This window comes from Eptatretus burgeri, chromosome 3 (genome assembly GCF_056783735.1).
Source record: "Eptatretus burgeri isolate ZD-2024b chromosome 3, Ebu_testis_v1, whole genome shotgun sequence".
Lineage (NCBI taxonomy): Eukaryota > Metazoa > Chordata > Myxini > Myxiniformes > Myxinidae > Eptatretus > Eptatretus burgeri.
The window spans coordinates 3,508,400-3,528,399 of record NC_140963.1 but is presented as its reverse complement, the minus strand read 5'-3'; the positions used below and the strand labels follow the sequence as shown (position 1 = coordinate 3,528,399).

Below are 20,000 nucleotides of genomic sequence, written 5' to 3'. Positions count from 1 at the left end.
CCAATGGAGGTATCAGCAGGTGGCATAATAGTGTGCTTGTGAACTCTGTCTCCCTTGAAGCAAAATGAGCTCATGAATGTGAAATGTGTGCAAGGGAATGCAGGCAGGCACTTTTGATGTCCTTGAAATAAACAAAACATAAATAATTTAAACATTTATGGAGAGTATGAAGGGATTTGCTGACATGAAGAATTAAACGGTATTTGAGAACAATTCCTCCACATTGCTTTTGATAATTATAATTTTAACTGAAGCACATGAATACTCGTAATCAAAACGCTTCACACAGCTCATATGACAAATTCTGAAATGATCATGTTGCTTTGTTCTTTTTCCTGAGGGTAAATGGAACGATAATTGTTGAAATATGATACACGAACAAATACCACCCTTCGCTTCATTGACAGGAATACTAAATGGGGGAGAGAGAAAAAGAGGGGGAAAGAGGGAAAGTGGGGTGGTGGAGAGAGAGAGGGGGAAGAGTGATGAGGTTCGGGGAGCGAGGAGGGGTGTGGGGGTGAGGACGGAGGGATAGTAAGGAGGGGTGGGGGAAGGGAAGACAGCATGAGGTGAGGGGAAGGGAAGGAGACATGCGGTGGAGCAATAATTATGATTCGTACTGTCTCATCAAAATGATTCTGCACAGAATAACAGTGAGGATGGAAACAAAATAATGTCTGAACTCCACTTTCTACTGGTCATACTATAAATACCACCCAGCGACAAACACTGCCCCGACATGTCCAGAGACAAACACCGCCCAGACACGTCCTGCGATAAATCCCGCCCAGACACGTCCTGCGATAAATCCCGCCCAGACACTTCTGGAGACAGACACCGTCTGGACACGTCCACAGACAAACACCGTCTGGACATAATCATCGCCTGGACACAGAGAAAGACAGAGACAGATATGTGTGGGAGGGTGCTGCACTGTATTAGGAAGGGACAGAGCAAGGACAGAACAAAGAGAGAGAAAAAATGATATGCTTTATGAACAAAACACACACACACACACACACACACACACAAACAAACACACACAAACAAACACACACACACACACACACACACACACACACACACACACACACGTTTGGCCGATATCGGCAATTTTTCGGGAATTGGCAGAATGGAGTGAGTCAAAGCCTGGTGTTGGCTTAGTGGTTAGGGTGGCGGCTTGGGATCCCAGGGTCCTGAGTTCAAGCCCCGTTGGCTGCTGAATTAACACCAGGGGGTTGACTCAGCCTGTCATCCTTCCAAGGTCGGCGAAATGAGTGCCAGTGTACTGGTCCCGGTGTATGTCCCGGTTAGAATAGGTGTACCATATCCCTGTGTGTCGTAAGCGGCGACCAGGGTTGGCGTCAGGAAGGGCATCCGGCCATAAAACATTGCCTCAAGAAAAAGCCAAACCCCTGCACAGCAGGGAAAAATGGCTGTAAAAACGGTCATTTTTTATTTTATATTTTGGCAGAATGGAGTGAGTGTGATTACTGACTGCAGTCCATACTGTTTACAACCCAAAAACATTGAGTACCTTTCACCCATTTTTTTTTGGGGGGGGGGGGATTTCGATAAACAAGTTATAAAAACAATGTTGCATTTTCGACGTTTCAAGGAGATGTTCACAAACATTATTCTTTTTCAACAGCTGCATGTGACAGGTGGAAAAAAAATTTGGCTCGGAAATTTAGAAAACACGCTAATACGGCAAACAGCTGGGAAATCAGGTGTTATCAAATATATTTTGCTTTAAAACTCACAAAGAGAAACCATTTAACCTTTGAAAAGCAAATCCAATAACCAATTACTTTAGAAACAGTCACAAGGACAAAGGAAAACCTGATAAAACCTCCATAAGATATGGGATGAACCTTTGCCACCACAGCACCCATACCAGGCTTGCCATGCACACACTCCCTCGCAGTGTCCCTACAGATCCAAATGTACCCATATATACGTCTGTGTGTGCTGTATACATACCTGCCAACTGTACATCCCAATCGAGACACGAACTGTACCGCGATTCACTGTAGGGCACTCAGCAAGTGGCTTAAGCACTCAAGCAAGCACTCCAACAGAATTCCTGGCTTAGCAAGCGATTACCAATTGCCATCAATAAAACAATACACCTGGAAATGCCCAAGAAATGTCCGAATTTGTACAAATGAACACTTTTTCTTTAGCAGTCGGCACTGCTGCTAAAATCAATTCTGGAGCTTATATTTTGGAATTCAGCTTAGTTGAAGAGATTCTCGAGGTTATGGCATGTGCAGAAATGAAATAAAGCCACAAACGCTGGCATCTCCGTACGTTTATAAGTATTGCTATGTCGCCAGCGATCCATAGCTTTCATGATCAGGCATTTCAAGATATGAGTGAGAAAGTGGAAAAACAAAACTTTGTCGTTAAGAAATCTTTGCGGCCTGTTCCAAGTCAAGGCAGTCCAAAAAAACATGACAGCTTCAGATCCCAGCGAGGTAACCCAGGAAATGTCTTAAGACCCCATTGACAGTGAGGTGGCAGAGGATGCACCTTCATAAAGGATATAATTAAATAAGGCCATTAATTATCTTAAAATGGGGTATTTCAATTAACCCAATCACCTAATTTTCACTCTTGCACTTCCTTGGAGTACCCTTCATGTGCATGCGAAGTTTCAGGCTGCAAGGTTTCATAGTTTTGGAATTATCGAGGACACACACACACACACACACACACACACACACACACACACACACACACACACACACACACACACACACACACACACACACTTATTTGGATAGATAGATAAAGCATGCAGTACAGTACGGGTATATGCTTTACAATGTTATCATTAGACATAAACTACAAAACCAAGTAATCCAAAGAGGAAACGAGAACGGCACTCGGTACAGCACATACTTCTGCCATGCTGAACAGTTTACATTTTGTATCCCACTTATATGTCGGAACTGCATCCGGACCTGAACCAAAATCTAATCAGGTTATTTTTGTCACCTACCCAACTCATTCAATAAATTTTGTCTGAATTCGCCCCTAACTTTTTGAGACATCATGCTGTGCATCGTTTTTGACCCCATCTCTCAATGGTGAAGAATCATTTTGAAATTCCTGTATCCAGATCCGGATCTTCACCAAAATCTAATCAGTTCCTCCTCGTCACACACCCAACCTCTCCACCAGGTTTCGTCCGAATTCGTCCATAGCTTTTTGAGATATCTTGCTCACAGACTAACAAAAAGACAAGGGTGCAAAAATAAGCTTCGTCCACCTTTGGTGGCGGTGATAATAATGATGTACTGCAGTCTTTGTTATACTGTAAAATGGAGCAGTTACTGGAGTTTCCAGAATAAATAATTGGAATTTAAGTTGTGCAGTATGAAAAAGCCTGTTCTTGGCTTCGCGGTTAAGGTGGCTGGCTTGGGACCTGAGAGTCTTGAGTTTGATCCCCTATCAACCGTTGAATTACCATCAGGTGGGGTTGACCTCAACCTGTCAAACATATTTTTAGAAATTTTTACAAATTAATTAACAATGAAAAGCTGCAATGTCTGCATCAACAAGGATTCAACCCCTTTGCTACGACACTCCACATTGAGCTCAGGTGCACCCGATTTCCTTTGAGCATCCTTGAGATGTCTCCACAACTTGATTGGAGTCCACTTGTGGCCAATTCAATTGATTGGACATGATTTCAAAAGAAACACATCTTTTCTATATAAGGTTCCACAGCTAACAGTGCAAGTTAGAACAGAAACACCATAAAGTTGGACCATAAAGTCCAAGGAACTGTCCGTACAACTCCGAGATGGAATTGTGAGGAAGCATAGATCAGGGGAAGGTTATAAAATAATTTCTAGAGTGTTGAAAGTTCCCAAGAGGACAGCGAGCTCCCTCATTAGGAAATGAGCAGAATATGGAACTACCCAGACTCTCCCTAGAGCTGGCTGTCCAACCAAACTGAGGAGCCAGGCAAGAAGGACCTGGGTCAAGGAGGTGACCAAGAACCGAATGACCACTGACAGAATTAGAGTTCCTTGGCTGAGATGAGAGAACCTGCCGGAAGGACAACAGTCTCTGCAGCACTTCACAAATCTCGGCATTATGGAAGAGTGGCCAGACGGAGGCTACTCCTGAGGAAAAGGACATGACAGCACCCCTGGAGTTTTCAAAAAGGTATGAGAAAGACTGAGAGCATGAGGCAAAGGATTATGTGGTCTGACGAGACGAAAATTGAACTCTTTGGCCTGAATGCAAAGTGCTACGTCTGGCGGAAACCAAGCACAGCTCATCCCCCATCCAAGACCATCCCTACCGTGAAACATAGTGGTGTCAGCATCATGCTCCGGGGATGCTTCTCAGTGGCAGGGACTGGGAGACTTGTAAGGACAGATGGAACAATAAATGGAGCCAAAGACAGACAAATCCTTGAAGAGAACCTGCTTCCGAGTGCATAAGAGCTTACATTGGGGCAAAGATTTACATTCTCACAGAAAGACCCCAAGCATACAATTAAAGCAACACTGGAATGGCTTCAGAACAAGAATGTGAAAGTCCTTGAGTGGCCCAGCCGAAGCCCAGACTTGAATCCCATTGAGAATCTGTGGAAAGACTTGAAGATTTATGTTCACCGACGCTCCCCATCCAACTTGACAGAGCTTGAGCAAGTTTGCAAGGAAGAATGGGAGAAAATCACCAAATCCAGATGGGTAAAGCTGAAACAGACATACCCAAGAAGACTCGAAGCCGTAATCGCTGCTAAAGGCGCTTCTACAAAGTGTTGACTCAGGGGGTTGAATGCTAATGTAAATTAGATATTTCTGTCTTTAATTTTCAATAAATTTGTAAAAAAAAATTAAAAACATGTTTTCACGTTGTCATCCTGGGATATTTTGTGTGGATCGATGACAATTTTTTTTATCTAATCCATTTTAAATTCAGGCTACAACACAACAAAATGTGGCAAAAGTCAAGGTGTGTGATTACTCCCTGAAGGCACTGTATCGACTCAAAATCTTTTAGCTGTCACTTTGGTTGTCTTACCCTGAAGGGAAAACTTATGGGGAGGGCATGGCGATTGTGAATATGACAGCTCTGAAGATGTCCGACTTCGCATAGCAGGAAGCACCGACATGGGGGCCGTAGTATACAAATGGTGGGTGGAGTCAGGTGAACTGTCCAACCAATTAGTGGAACTTACAAACGGCTCCTTTCACAGTCGAGATTCACATCTCGTCTCTCCCCTCCCGTATACCTTTAATAAACCATTTTAATTGTAAATAAAAAGCCTGGTGTTGGTTTAATGGTTAACGTGGCTGGCTTAAGATCTTCGGGTGCTATTAAATAACACCAGGTGGCTTGACTCAGCCTGTCCTCCTTCCGAGGTCAGCAAAATGAGTACCAGCTTAATGGAAACATGGGGCAATGCATCAGCGGCACAGCCACACTTCCAGCAATGATGCAACTCGCATCCACAAACTCCATAGGAAATAATAATAATTGCAAAGAAAACGTTTTCCCCGTTTTCCTGCAGTCCCAGGCAAACACCACCGTTTTTGGCTCTGCTGGGTGGACCTTGGGGAATCCAAGTAATTTTGAACGCAGTAACTATCAACACAACTCCAGGATCTGCGGAGGCATTTTTCAGACCTCCAGCTCAGAGTGACCATGTTAATGGACCCTTTCGACGCGACAGTACATTATCGATGCACCATCCCATTGGACGAATGGCTAATACGTGGAAGAGCTCGCCAACAAAGGGATATTGGAAGATATCCTGACAACAGACATTAATGGGGTGGCAGTTGACAAGGCACAAATAAGCAAGCATTTTGATAGAAAAAAATTGGTAGCATGTTACTTTCCTGCAATCTCCATTCATATACAGGAGTTTTACACGATACTTGACATCTAAACTTCAAGAGTAAATGAGCCAGTCGAGATATAGAAATGACTCATTTGACAAATATAATGACTCACAAGTAAAGTACTGGAGAATGATGTAAGTCTTCATTTTAAATTATTTTCTGATGCACCACCTGAATACGCACATCCCTGCTCTGAAATCGACGTTGAAGCCTGGCTGCAAATAAGTGCCTTTTTATTCCATTCATTGTGTGTTAGCTCATGCAATTTTATTCCGCAATCACATGAACCTGACTCTGCAAGAAATATCAAATTCTATGCGCAATGATTGTTCATAAACAGTGACAGATCGAGGAACACGCTGAGAGTGAGCAATATAAAATACCATCATGCTACACATCTGGGTGGAATTTACACAGGTCGTGTTGAATGGCCACAGTCACCTGGTTTGAATCATCAGATCCTTTTTAGAGCTTTCCTATCTCGGGAAATGCTGCTCAGAGCCACCTGTCATGCAGATTTTATGTTAGTTCAGCCTATCTCAGTCTTGCATACTTGCGACTCAATCTTGGATTGATAGGCCAATGCTCAAAAGAGAAACACTACACAGTAAATTGGGATGTTTATGGTGTTATTAAAAAAAAAAGTAAAATATAAAAAAACTTTTGTGCAGATATGACACTTGAGCAATGACATTTCCTTGGATATTACCTTTTTGAAAACAATGTGATGGTACATTTTGTAGTTTCCAAATTCCCATTTGAATCTATGGTGGCACTGCATTGGCGTTACACCCGACCACCAATCAAACCACACGAATGAGATCACAATGTGCACATGATTAAAACTCTGGGGGTCTTGCCACTTTCGCATACACATTTCCTCTACAAGTTCCACAAGTTATAAATAAGTAAGAAATCTGGAATTTGAGAGTGTACCGATACACAATACTCTTTCAAAAGAAAATGTGGGGTCATTAAAAAAGAGGGTATAAAAGTAAACAAGGAATAAACATCAGGATACATATTGCCACTGAAGATCAGCATAAACTAGAATGCAGCTTACCTTGTTGGCAGTACATATGTGTATGTGTGAATAGATGTTTTTTGTATACACTGTCAATGCTCGTATGAGAGCTAACACACAGAATGTACAACGAGGGGAGCAGGAGACAAGAGCGGCAGGGGAGGGAAGCACAAAATAGTGGGGAACAGAGACATTAGATCTGTGGAACGGAGAGGGATGGGGAAGGGTACACGGTAAACAAGATGGACACTACAGGGACTTTCAGGTCCTTACGTGACAGCGACTTTCAGGAAGGAAAGCAGGGAATTTGAAAGAGCTCGGTTTGGGGTGGATTAGTGGGGGTAAAAAATATCATGGGTATGCATGGGGGAAGATAAGAGATGGTGCTGAACAGCTGTTCTGAACACCTGGAGGGAAGAGTGTGGGAGTTTGTTCCAAAGACAAGGAAAAAAAAGAGGAATTAAAGAGTGAAGGTGAGCAGTCATTCTTCATTTTGGTAGTTTTCCCAGAAGGGGTTTGGTGGCCTACCTTGAGCGCCCTGCGGAAATATGGGAGGGGGTCTCAGACAGAGCAGCAGGGGCAAGGCCGGAGAGGAGATGGCAGAAGATAGAAAGTCCACCGACGTGCCTGCAGTGAGAGAGTGAGAGACCCAAAGACTCGGCCTCATCGCAGGAGATACCAATGATCCAAAATGCCTTGGTTTCCACAGCATGAAGCTGAGAAAGGCGTGAGGCAGAAGCACCAGCCCAGAGGGGAAAGCAGTATTCCATCAGGCTGCGGAGGAAAGCTTTATATGTGGTCAGGAGCTCAGGTGGGCCAATGAAAGACCTTGCACGACGGAGGATGCCCAGTTGGCGACTGGCTTTGGAGGCCAGTTTGGAAATGTGGCTTTCTCAGGAAGGATCATGTCAGATAGCGAGACCCAGAAGCTTGAAAGAAAGGACTTCTTCCAGAGGATTGTTGAGAAAGTAGATGGTGGGGGGGGGGTGGGGGGTGGTTTCAGACGGTCCTTTCAGAGACGTAGTGAGGGTGTGAGATTTGTCAGGATTGAAAGACATGTTCCACGTGTTGGACCAGTTTGTGATTTTATCCAGATCTGCGGAGAGTGAAGAAGCTGCAGCTTGTCAGTCTGAGGGATGATAGATAGGACGACAGAGGGTGGGGTCATCAGCAAAGAGATAAAGAGGATTTTCCAAAGTCGGAGAGATCATTGATGAAAACCAGAAAAAGAACAGGGCCCAGAACACTGCCTTGAGGAACTCCAGCCTGGAAAAGAAGAGAGGATGAGAGAACTCCATTTCGGGCCACATGGCCGCAACAGAAGAGGAAGTCTGTGAGCCATGAGTGGAGATGGCCTTGGATACCATAGGAAGAGAGTTTGGTGAGCAGGGCAGGGTGCCAGACCATGTCATAAGCTTGTGATATGTCTCAGAAGATGGCTGTGATTTCATGTCCGGCATTGAGTACCTCCATCCATTGTCGGGAGAGCAGAAGCAGCATATCCAGGGTAGAGTGACTTGGTCTGAATCAAAATTAATGATCGGAAATCAAGCTATTCGAGAAGAGGAAGGATTTAATGTCTGAAGCGATGATGGATTCCATAACCTTGCTGATGAGTGAGAGAAGGCTGATTGGTCTGTCGTTGCAGGGATCTGTTTTTGCTCCTTTTCTATGCAGAGCGGTCATGTTTGCTGATTTTCAAGCAGATGACCGAGCAAAGATCAGCCATCACTCAAATCATGCACTTCTTTTCTCACCCCTCACCTTACCTCACCCTTCTCTAATCCTCATCAGCTCAGCCTGGATGATAACACAATTTTTGATCATAAATCCTCTGCCATTACACAAGTGTTTTTTATCCTTCAATTAATTTGCAATTGCTCACTGGCATTGGCACCAATACAAATTTTTATTCCGGACCGAAGACATCAAAAAGCTCCACGTATCGAACAAACGGTTTCAAATGGAGCACTTCGCCAGCATTAGAGCATTTAAATTGTATCAGATGTGGAGATAAATCTGAATTGTTGCTCCCAGCTTGCAGGGTCGATAACAGAAGACACCATTTGCATTTTTTCCACCTTCACCCCTACCCTGTTTCGAATCCCATGCGGGCACGGCCAACGTGCTAGTTCTGTTGATGAGGAACTCTCTGAAGATTCATTAATCCTCCAGAGCAGGCCCAAACGGCCAGGTGCAGCAGTCCACCAAAATACCAATCAATCATGTCGTCAAGTGCACGAACATCTTCAGAATATTTTCCTCTCATCGTTCTTAAGAGGTGCACAATTTTATTCATTTATATGCAACATACAAACAAGTTTATTCATTATTTAAAAGCAATCCCATGAAAAATGAATCCAGGGAAAATGATGAACATCATGAAATCCGATCACTCCATCATCATGCAATGCAACAGCTTTGTTGAAAGTGCTTGAAATGCATGTTAAATCATATTCGCTCGTTCATTCCCAAGATTTTCACCTTCGTAAGAATGTGTCGGGAAGGAAACTCAGTTCAACGCGTATGCTTCCACTGTTCAAGACACTGCCCAGATTGAACGTGTCCCACAGAAGGGTGATAGGAATTCCAGAGCAGTGATTTGTTTTTTTGATAGAAACTTCCATCCACCCTCAGGACACACTGCACAGCAGGTGTGCATGACAGCAGATTTCATGCCACTCTTTTTCAAAGCATCATGAGATTATATGTCAAAGTGCCAGTCGTTGCAAAACACCAACGATATCCCCAGGATTGTGCGATTAGTCTCGAAGGATTCCGCTTTTGTGTTTGTACATGTTCATATAAGTGCAAGGTATGTAACCTGCACCTTTGTAAGCACCGGTATGATAAGCACAAAGTACGCACAATGACACGTTCATACAAAGAACAAAGAACCATTAGTTTCATTCGTACTGTATGTCCATTTTCATTTTGCTGAGATAAACTAACGTAACATCTTTACCTTTGTCTCATCACCAACAAGGAGCAATTTTACTATCGTGGAGCAAACATGGATATCACTGAAACTCCAAAATTGACAATTAACAGTTATTGGGCCCACATACTCTACCAGTCAAAAGTTTTAGAACACCCCCAGAACACCCAATTTTTCCAGTTTTTACTGAAATTTAAGCAGTTTAATGTTTCAATGTATTCTGAAATTAAAGCATAGAACAAATAAACAATTGCAGATAAAAATAAATCATAGAATCGTTTTGTTGAACAAAATTAAATCTAAATTTTTGACTCATCAAAGTAGCCACCTTTTGCAGATAAAACAGCCGAACATACTCGTGGCATTTTTTCTGCAATGGAAATCAAATATTTTTCGGAAAGTTCTTCCCAACACAGTTGCTATGCAGAAGTTCCCACAAATGTGTTGCACTTGTAGGTTGCTTTGCTTTCACCCTTCTGTCAGTTCATCCCAAACCAGCTCGATGGGGTTTAAGTCTGGAGACTGTGCTGGCCATTCCATGATTTGAAGCCTAACGTCTTGTTCTTTTCTTCCAAGGTAGTTCTGACAAAGCCTGGAGGTATGTTTTGGGTCGTTATCTTGCTGAAGGATGAACTCCTGACCAACTCGGCGTAGACCAGAGGGTATTGCATGGCTCTGCAAAATGCTGTGGTAGCCCTTTTGGTTCAGGGTGCCAGTCACTCTGTGCAAGTCGCCGACTCTGGATCCAGCAAAAGAGCCCCAGATCATCACGCTTCCTCCTCCATGTTTGATAGTTGGTGTCACACACCGAGAACCATTCTTTCGCCGACTCGACGGCATACAAAAACCCTGCGTGATGAACCAAAGATTTAAAATTTTGATTCATCGGTCCATCAGATATTCATCCAGTTTTCAGTGGTCCACTGGCGGTGCTTCATGGCCCAGGCAAGCCTCTTTTTCATATTTTGCAATCTTCGCAATGGCTTTCTTACTGCCACTCGGCCTGTCAAACCTGCAGCTCGAAGTCTTCTCTTCACAGTTGAAACTGAGACTTCCTTACTTCGACCAGTGTTAAGCTGTGCTTGAAGCTGCTGTCCTCTGAGCCGCCTGTCACGCAAGCTGTTGACTCTCAGAAACTTGTCTTCTGATTGTGTTGTGGCTTTGGTTCTGCCAGATCTCTTCCTGTCAGAGTTTCCTCCAGTTTCTAAGTGCCTTTTGATGGTGTAGGAAACTGCACTCACTGACACCTTGGCTTACTTTGCAATTTCTCTAAAGGAAAGACCTACACTTTTAAGGGTTATCATGTTCTGTCTGTCTTCCTTTGTAAATTGTCTTTTTCTCGCCATTATGAAAGCAATGTGCTACTTCCTGCAGTGCAATATTGTCCAAATAATGCTCCAGAAGGTGCGCCAACACAGTCTGTTCCAACACTGCTTTTATCAGGAGGGTTTGTAACTAATCAACAAAAGTTGGGACACCTGTAGGAATTGTTTGCATCAACTTTCAAGGCTTAATTTACTTCCATTGCTGCAGAACAGCTGCAGTTGCTAACCCATTACTTGTTCCCTGAAAAGGACCTTTTTAACAACTCTGAAATTTACATTATTTTTCAGCTTTGGTAATCTAAACTTTTTTTTAACCTCTGGCAGTTTACCGCTTAGCTTTGTAGCATTTCAAGTTAATCACTCTACTTGAACTGCTGAAACTTTCAGTAAAAACTGAAAAATGGGGGTGTTCTAAAACTCTCGATCGGTGGAGTCGAAGTTCCGAACTCAGTTTTACCTCTGGATCCAACCCCAACTTTAGTTTTAAATGGCCACCCAAGGCCAGTAGACGAGCAAGTACTTTAGCCTTTCTCTGGTGCAGTACTCCGGCCCAAACAGCTTCGATCAACGGAGAAGGTACTCCCATCCTGAGAGAGCCCGCCAGTTTAACTGATGGTTGAATATAAACGAACATGGAAATGCTCGTCTTGGCAAAACTGATGAAATTACTTAAATTATGTGATTGTGCATGATAATCAAGGAACACAAATCATCACGGAATGATGTGCATAAAATAAACATCCAAATGTAGACGATCGATTCCAAACATTTCATACCACACGAGGAGATACTTCGTACAGAGGGAACACTGACAGGTGATTAAGACCTTGGTTCTATTACAGCTCACAGAATACATATCACAAGCATGCATGAGTTGATCCAATATTCCATAAATATTACTAATTGCAGTGTTACCATGTTGGAAGTTTCAAGTAAGCATTTCAACTCTCTGTCACACACACACACACACACACACACACACACACACACACACACACACACACACACACACACACACACACACACACACACACACACATTCCAGAAGCAACAGGGATCGTGGCATCGCCCATGATGAGTTGAGGATCAAATTACCATTCGAAGTTAACATGAAAAACCTGGTCTTGGTGTTTCACACTTTGATTTAACATTTTCATTTGTGTAGTGTGGCATGACAAACCAATGTTTTTTTTTAATGAGAATAAACAGCCAATTTTGCCAACAATGACAAATCACCCTTAACTTAAAGTATGTTTGTCGACTTTTGGCCATAGACTTAATGTGAAAAACAATTGTTTGCACAAAGATAAGTTAATACAAATCAACCACCTGCTGTCTCATAACTCAAACTCCGTGTGTGTGTGTGTGTGTGTGTGTGTGTGTGTGTGTGTGTGTGTGTGTGTGTGTACACCGACACACGTACATATACATGTGCACTCATAGACAGGTTTCTAAGAACTCGTACAAGGAGGAGGAGGAAATTCCATGAATCAAATTGGAGGCCAAATGACTGGGATGCATCAAGGGCAGCAACGCCCATTTTTGGTCAGGATCCGGATCCGGATACTAAAATATTTTAAGTGATTCCTCACCAATGAGGGATCAGGCCAAGATGATATACAGCGCGACATCTCAAAAATTTATGGACAGATTCAGAAAAACTTGGTGGACCGGTTGGGTGTGCGACAAGAACAAATCAATTCGATTTTGGTGATGATCCAAATCTGGATCCAATAATTTTTTGACTGCTTCAAGTGATTCTTCACCATTGTTGAGGGATGGGGCTAAACACGATATATATATATATATATATATATATATATATATATATATATAAAAAATATATATATATATATATATATATATAAAAATATATATATATATATATAAAAAATATGTGTGTGTGTGTGTGTGTGTGTGTGTGTGTGTGTGTGTGTGTGTGTGTGTGTGTGTGTGTGTGTGTGTGTGTGTGTGTGTGTGTGTGTGTGTGTGTGTGTGTGTGTGTGTGTGTGTGTGTGTGTCATGCCACCTGTCTTCGCTTAAGTTAAGATTGCAGAAGGTATATCTGGGTAACTCTGCTCTGTGTCTGCTTTCGTAAGTTGCTTGTTTTATTGTTGCACCTCATTTTTCTCTCTATCTCCACTTACACACAACAAGAAAAACTATTAATTGTGCCACATATTTTTCCTCGCCTGCCTGTAATAAATCGTTTTGTAGAAATGTTCCCAGCTCGTTTTTGTCTTTTATCTCATTGATCCAGCATGGTCCGTATCCTAACCTAGCCAGGACTTTATACCAAACGATCCATTCCTTTAAGCCGGTACGTCCTTGGCAGTGTCGCTCAGCTGAATCTGATCCGGTAAAGTGATCTGGTTCGAACAAGGCGTTCCGAGGGCGTACCCCTCAGTAATTAGATCACATGATTATTTTTAGTTAACTTGCGTTCATGGTCAGTTAGCGACCTGCCGTGTCATGGAATTATCTGTGTGCGACGGCCTGCAATTCCGGGGAATGTGGTGGGAACCTGAGATATCTTCCCCTGCCCCGCCCCCCCCCCCCTCCTGGTGGTCTTCTCACCCGAACCCCGGCCCACAACAATATAAAACCAAATGAGGAGATTGAAATTATCTGTACCAAACGGCTTGTCAGCATCATAGCACTTTACAACAGAGTGAGAAAAATAGCATTTGGCCTCAATTACAGCGGACAGTAAATACACTTGGAATTCATGCTCAGTTTGTGTTTTTTGGTGTCATCTGCATTCTTATCGAGCTAAACATACAATGGACGTCTGTTGCTTGGAATGTCTGGCTGATACTTGGCATAAGGGCAGAGAAACTGTTCAAAGCATGGCTGTTTTACCCACTCATCATGTGGCAGATTTACACTTTCAGCAGCTTTTCACAGAAAACCACAATGTCCCCTTTATTTCATTGGACTGCAAATTAAAAAAAAAATGCATTCATATGATGCTCCAAGACTAAACTTCTCTCGACTCAAAATAAGAATTGCAGGGATAGTTCAGTTCGTAACTTTCTCACCGTCAAATTTTTTGCTGTAATTTTGATGAAAGATTATTTTAAACCAAAGTGGCAAATGCAACATTCCAAAACGAGCAAGAATTTGTGATAACATAACATATTGATAAAAAGTATGAGATGGAACGTTTCATCTCGCAAGTCATACCAGTGACATGCACTTACCATGATGTAAAAGTAAGTGCGCAAAGCTAAGAGTAAACCTCCACATATTGGTTGTTTATCATCCTCAGGCTGATCGGCACATAAATATGCCTGGATGGGTTGCTACTCCGATGCAGGAATTTGGAATTTGTTCATGGTGATGGTGACAGATCACCGACTTCTCATGAACACCACCATGGGATCTTTGACATCAACTAACTAATGCCAACAGAAATGACACCCAGTTTAGCGTCCATCCGAGGGACGGCACACACGATGATGAATCACCCTGCTTGTAAAACGCGGGATGGCAGTTTATGGCTGGTTTAGGATTCAAACTCAGGCTAAATCGCTCAGAGGTGAGGGTGCATACCTGTCAGCTGTCCTGACAGCCCTCCACAGCATTGTGTTGATATATAAACACAAGTGAGTTATAAAACATACATGTTGACATGAGTAAGAAAGGTAATTTTATGAAATTATAATCAAGATGCAATGATAATATAAGCAAACACGGGCTGTCCTGCTTGGTATTCCCTTCTGAGCCTATTTCTTATGATACCCCGATTCAAGCCTCAATTCTCATGTACTATGTTAATTTGTCCACCATCTACGAATGCTCTATTTATACATGTAAAAGCACATCAAGTTATCTTAATGTTGCTGTCCATCATGATTTATATACAGCTCCACATGAGCTATTTGGTGTGATGTTTTTGAAAATTTGAGACCAAGTTTTTATTTGTGTAAAAAGGGTAGAGTTGACCAACGCCGGAGTCAGCCGACGAGGACCAACGCCGACGAGGACATGCACCGACGAGGACAAGCGCCAACAAGGACTAACGTCGATGAGGACCAACTTTGATGAAGGATAATGTCGATGAGGGCTACTGTCGATGAGGGTTAATGCCGATGAAAGAAAGTGTCAATGAAGGCTGCTAATGTCAATGAAGGCTGCTAATGTCAATGAAGCCTGCTAGTGTCAATAAAGCCTGCTAGTGTCAATGAAGCCTGCTAGTGTCAATGAAGGCTCGTGTCGAAGCCTAGTTTTGATGAAGGCCAGTGTCGGTGAAGGCCAGTGTCGGTGAAGGCCAGTGTCGGTGAAGGCCAGTGTCGGTGAAGGCCAGTGTCGGTGAAGGCTGCTTATGTCAATGAAGCCTGCTAGTGTCAGTGAAGCCTGCTAGTGTCAGTGAAGGCTCGTGTCGAATCCTAGTTTTGATGAATGCCAGTGTCGATGAAGGCCAGTGTCGGTGAAGGCCAGTGTCGGGGAAGGCCAGTGTCGGGGAAGGCCAGTGTCGGGGAAGGCCAGTGTCGGTGAAGGCCAGTGTCGATGAAGGCCAGTGTCGATGAAGGCTGCTTATGTCAATGAAGCCTGCTAGTGTCAGTGAAGCCTGCTAGTGTCAGTGAAGCCTGCTAGTGTCAATGAAGGCTCGTGTCGAATCCTAGTTTTGATGAATGCCAGTGTCGGTGAAGGCCAGTGTCGGTGAAGGCCAGTGTCGGTGAAGGCCAGTGTCGATGAAGGCCAGTGTCGATGAAGGCTGCTTATGTCAGTGAAGCCTGCTAGTGTCAGTGAAGCCTGCTAGTGTCAGTGAAGCCTGCGAGTGTCAATGAAGGCTCGTGTCGAATCCTAGTTTTGATGAATGCCAGTGTCGATGAAGGCCAGTGTCGGTGAAGGCCAGTGTCGGTGAAGGCCAGTGTCGATAAAGGCCAGTGTCGATGAAGGCCAGTGTCGGTGAAGGCCAGTGTCGATAAAGGCCAGTGTCGATGAAGGCCAGTGTCGATGAAGGCCAGTGTCGGTGAAGGCCAGTGTCGATAAAGGCCAGTGTCGATAAAGGCCAGTGTCGATAAAGGCCAGTGTCGGTGAAGGCCAGTGTCGGTGAAGGCCAGTGTCAGTGAAGGCCAGTGTCGATAAAGGCCAGTGTCGATAAAGGCCAGTGTCGATGAAGGCCAGTGTCGATGAAGGCCAGTGTCGATGAAGGCCAGTGTCGATGAAGGCTGCTAATGTCGATGAAGCCTGCTAGTGTCAATGAAGCCTGCTCGTGTCAATGAAGGCTCGTGTCGAAGCCTAGCTTTGATGAATGCCAGTGTCGATGAAGGCCAGTGTCGATGAAGGCCAGTGTCGATGAAGGCCAGTGTCGATGAAGGCCAGTGTCGATGAAGGCCAGTGTCGATGAAGGCCAGTGTCGATGAAGGCCAGTGTCGATGAAGGCCAGTGTCGATGAAGGCCAGTGTCGATGAAGGCCAGTGTCGATGAAGGCTGCTAATGTCGATGAAGGCTGCTAATGTCGATGAAGGCTCGTGTTGAAGCCGAGTTTTGATGATGACCAGTGTCGATGATGACCAGTGTCGATGATGGCTACTAATGTCGATCGATGAGGGCTACTAATGTCGATCGATGAGGGCTACTAATGTCGATGAAGGACAGTGTCAATGAAGGCTGCGAATGTCAATAAAGGCTGCAAGTGTCAATGAAGGCTCGTGTCGAGGCCTAGTTTTGATGAATGATCGTGTCGATGAAGGCCAGTGTCGATGAAGGCCAGTGTCGATGAAGGCCAGTGTCGATGAAGGCCAGTGTAGATGAAGGCCAGTGTAGATGAAGGCCAGTGTAGATGAAGGCCAGTGTTGATGATAACCAGTGTCGATGAAGGCAACTAATGTCGATGAAGGCCATTGTCGATGACGGCGAGTGACCTCGTTTCCCCAATGAAGGGTTAATACCCAAAACGTCATATTCCCATTGCTTCCCATGATGGTTGGTATAACTCTACATCTTTTTGATTTCATCCAAAGTTATCCCTAAAAAGTGGCTGTTCTTTCCGTGGGCAAGATATTAATGGCATTTACTCATCTACTGCTCACAACAAAACACAGCTTCATGAATATCATTGTGGGAGTCCAACATTTTACCATCACTTGACCAATATCTTTTCATGCTGCACTTCCATTCATTCTGCTACATTAGAGAGACCTTGTGTGACATCTCACGTATTGTCACTTAAATACGCAAATCGAGTCATGGGACTCCATAAAAGTGAGTTTTGCATGAAAGTGAACTCCAGTGAGGAGGGTGGAAATATTAAAATTTCCCATTGGCTTCATGAGAATACGGATAGTCTCAAAGTATTCTTCATGTTTGCAGAACAAAGCATTTGCTCATAATTACCTGCAGTTGAACACAAGTCCAACAATACCCAGAGAGCGAAATAGGTAATTACAGTGAATGACTGATTTACACTTATTCAGATAATTTGTTGAAGAGTTTCAGGTCAGGTCAGGTGTAGGAGCATGTGCCGGAATCGCGCGTCGCTGCGTCCACTTTCCATCGGTACTGCTCAACCTGCTGCAACTACGAGGCACATGTTCGGCCCATTGGCCTACTCCACTCATGAGGGAGGGGTGATTAACACCCGTGACATCCAACTCAATGGCTGGTGGATCATCCTGGTACAGCCGATCAAAGCAACCGGCACAGTGGGCCTTCACTTCAAACTCCTATGTCACGACACCACCAACCTCCGCTCGAACTGCAGTACACCAAGGGAAGGGCTTGGAGGGACACAATGCACAAAATCCCCTGTAAGCAAGACGAGAATCACTTGACCACAGGTGATGCTCTTCCCCCTCACAGATTCCTCGCACATCGGCCTCCTTGTCCACCTTCAGCGCATGTGCAGTTTTATGCCTCAATTCCCTGTACAGCTCAGCTCTGCCATTCAACCTGGCCCTGCGACTCTGGGCAATGGTCTCCAGTGTCCCTTGAGAGACAAAATTCTTCTTTGCCCTCCTGTGAGTTCCAAGACATCCATCGGCAACATCAAGGACGATGCCCTTGAAGGCACATGATGCCCTTCAAGGACGATACCACAACTCAGGATTCCCTAAAGCACTCAGACCCCACAAATCTCAAGATTCCCTCAAACACTCAAACCCCCCAAACTGTAATCTGACCCTGGAGGTTTCCCCTGTGGTTTTCCTCTGATCATCAAAGAGTGGGGGTCCCAAAGGCTTTGTCCCAATCCCGTGATCTGGTGAGCTGCCCTGCGGAGACGATGGTCATTAAGAGTGTGATAATCATAAATGCATCTCATATGGAAAATTATCTATCAACACTGTATTTGATTCATATTTTGGATTTATGAACCATTATAGATAGATATATATATATATATATATATATATATATATATATATATTTAACTTATTTATTCATTTGCAGCCTGTGACTGCTTGGCTGCATCATTTTCTGGGGGTGTGGCTGTGCCGTTGATGCAGTGCCCCTATTACCAGTACACTGGTACTCATTTCGCCGATCTCGGAAGGATGTCGGGCTGTATCAACCCCACCTGGTGTTAATTCAACGCCCCGACAAGCTCTTCAGCCAGCCACCCTAACTTTTAAGTCAGCACCAGGCCTACTATTACTGCAAGAATAAGGAATAACAAAAGACAATGATGGAATGAAATGGAAGCAAACTTTGAAAGAAAGCAGCATTGTGAGTGTTGCACTCCTTTTACAAATCAAATACAAGTGATGGAGGTGACTTCATACCTTGCCTCCTTGAATGCCTTCTGGGCCAAGATCTCCCATTGGTCCTGGTGTGCCCTGTTCGGGGTTTATTAAAAATAAAGAAAATAAAAAGGTATTATAAACCATTATTTGAATGCACTGCACTATTTACCAACGACCATTTCAGGTCCTTGGAAGCCATTTAATCATTTAAAACTTACAGAGCAGTCACAATCTAAAAACAGGTGAATGTCCGTGAAATGTTCAACATATTAATTTGAAGTACAAACATACTTTTAAGCAACAACAAATGTTCTCAAATACAGGAAAGTCAGTCGCATCCTGAAATGATGTGAAATAAAATTGCTTCAAAATGGAGGTTGAAAGGTTTTCAAATCCTTTTACTTCTAAGATAGGCAGAGAGTTTATCCATGTGCACAACATGTGTGCCATTGTGAGGGCTTTCATGTTGGATTTCAAACAGGAAGTCAGGTGTTAATTCACATTTTTCAATGGTTCAACTCGTGTCAGGCACGACCAAAGCAAGCTCCTTCCATGCTAATTTGTGAGCAGATGACAACGTTTAAACTATACATGTATATATATATTTTTGAATTTTTTTATTTTTTTTTTTAGGAAGAACAAGCCTAGTTGTGACACATCAATCACATCAAAGAGATCAAAATTTCTAATAAAGAGGAAATTCTAAAGTACACATCTGTGGGTACAATGGTGGTGTGATGAGTGTATAGGATTGGCTTTCCACAGGTTCTGGATTCATTTCTCATGCATTTGGATTGGAAGCTTCAGAAAACCGATCCAGTCGTAGAAGATTTAACGCTCTTCGAACTAAAAGCCTGTTCCAGGGAAATTAACATGCCAAATTGACAATTATAAACCAAAACGCAACTGCTTCATTAATGATCTTTGGGGAAAGGTGTTCTGTCATGTCTGGTCTACAGGTAAGTGTCAGTGCACACTTTGAGGCTAAAATGTTTCCTGTAATGCTTTGGTGACATTTTCACTTCTTAAGCATTGGGGGGATTTCTGGGATGCTCATTACCAACCACGACAGTGAGACTTCCCGTGATACAAGGAAATACAAGGAAATCTAACACAGGTGGAGGCCATTCAGCCCATCATGCCTGCGCG

At 43.5% G+C, this 20,000-nt stretch overlaps 1 protein-coding gene across 1 annotated transcript in view; it reads right to left on the bottom strand.

The window, feature by feature from the left end:
• Nucleotides 1-20,000, bottom strand: part of LOC147029305 (uncharacterized) — a 415,972-nt gene that overhangs the window by 297,733 nt on the left and 98,239 nt on the right. Inside the window, exon 12 of the mRNA XM_085872263.1 lies at nt 18,891-18,944. Within this exon, the coding sequence (XP_085728389.1) occupies nt 18,891-18,944 (54 nt within the window). The remainder of the gene's footprint in view (nt 1-18,890; nt 18,945-20,000) is intronic.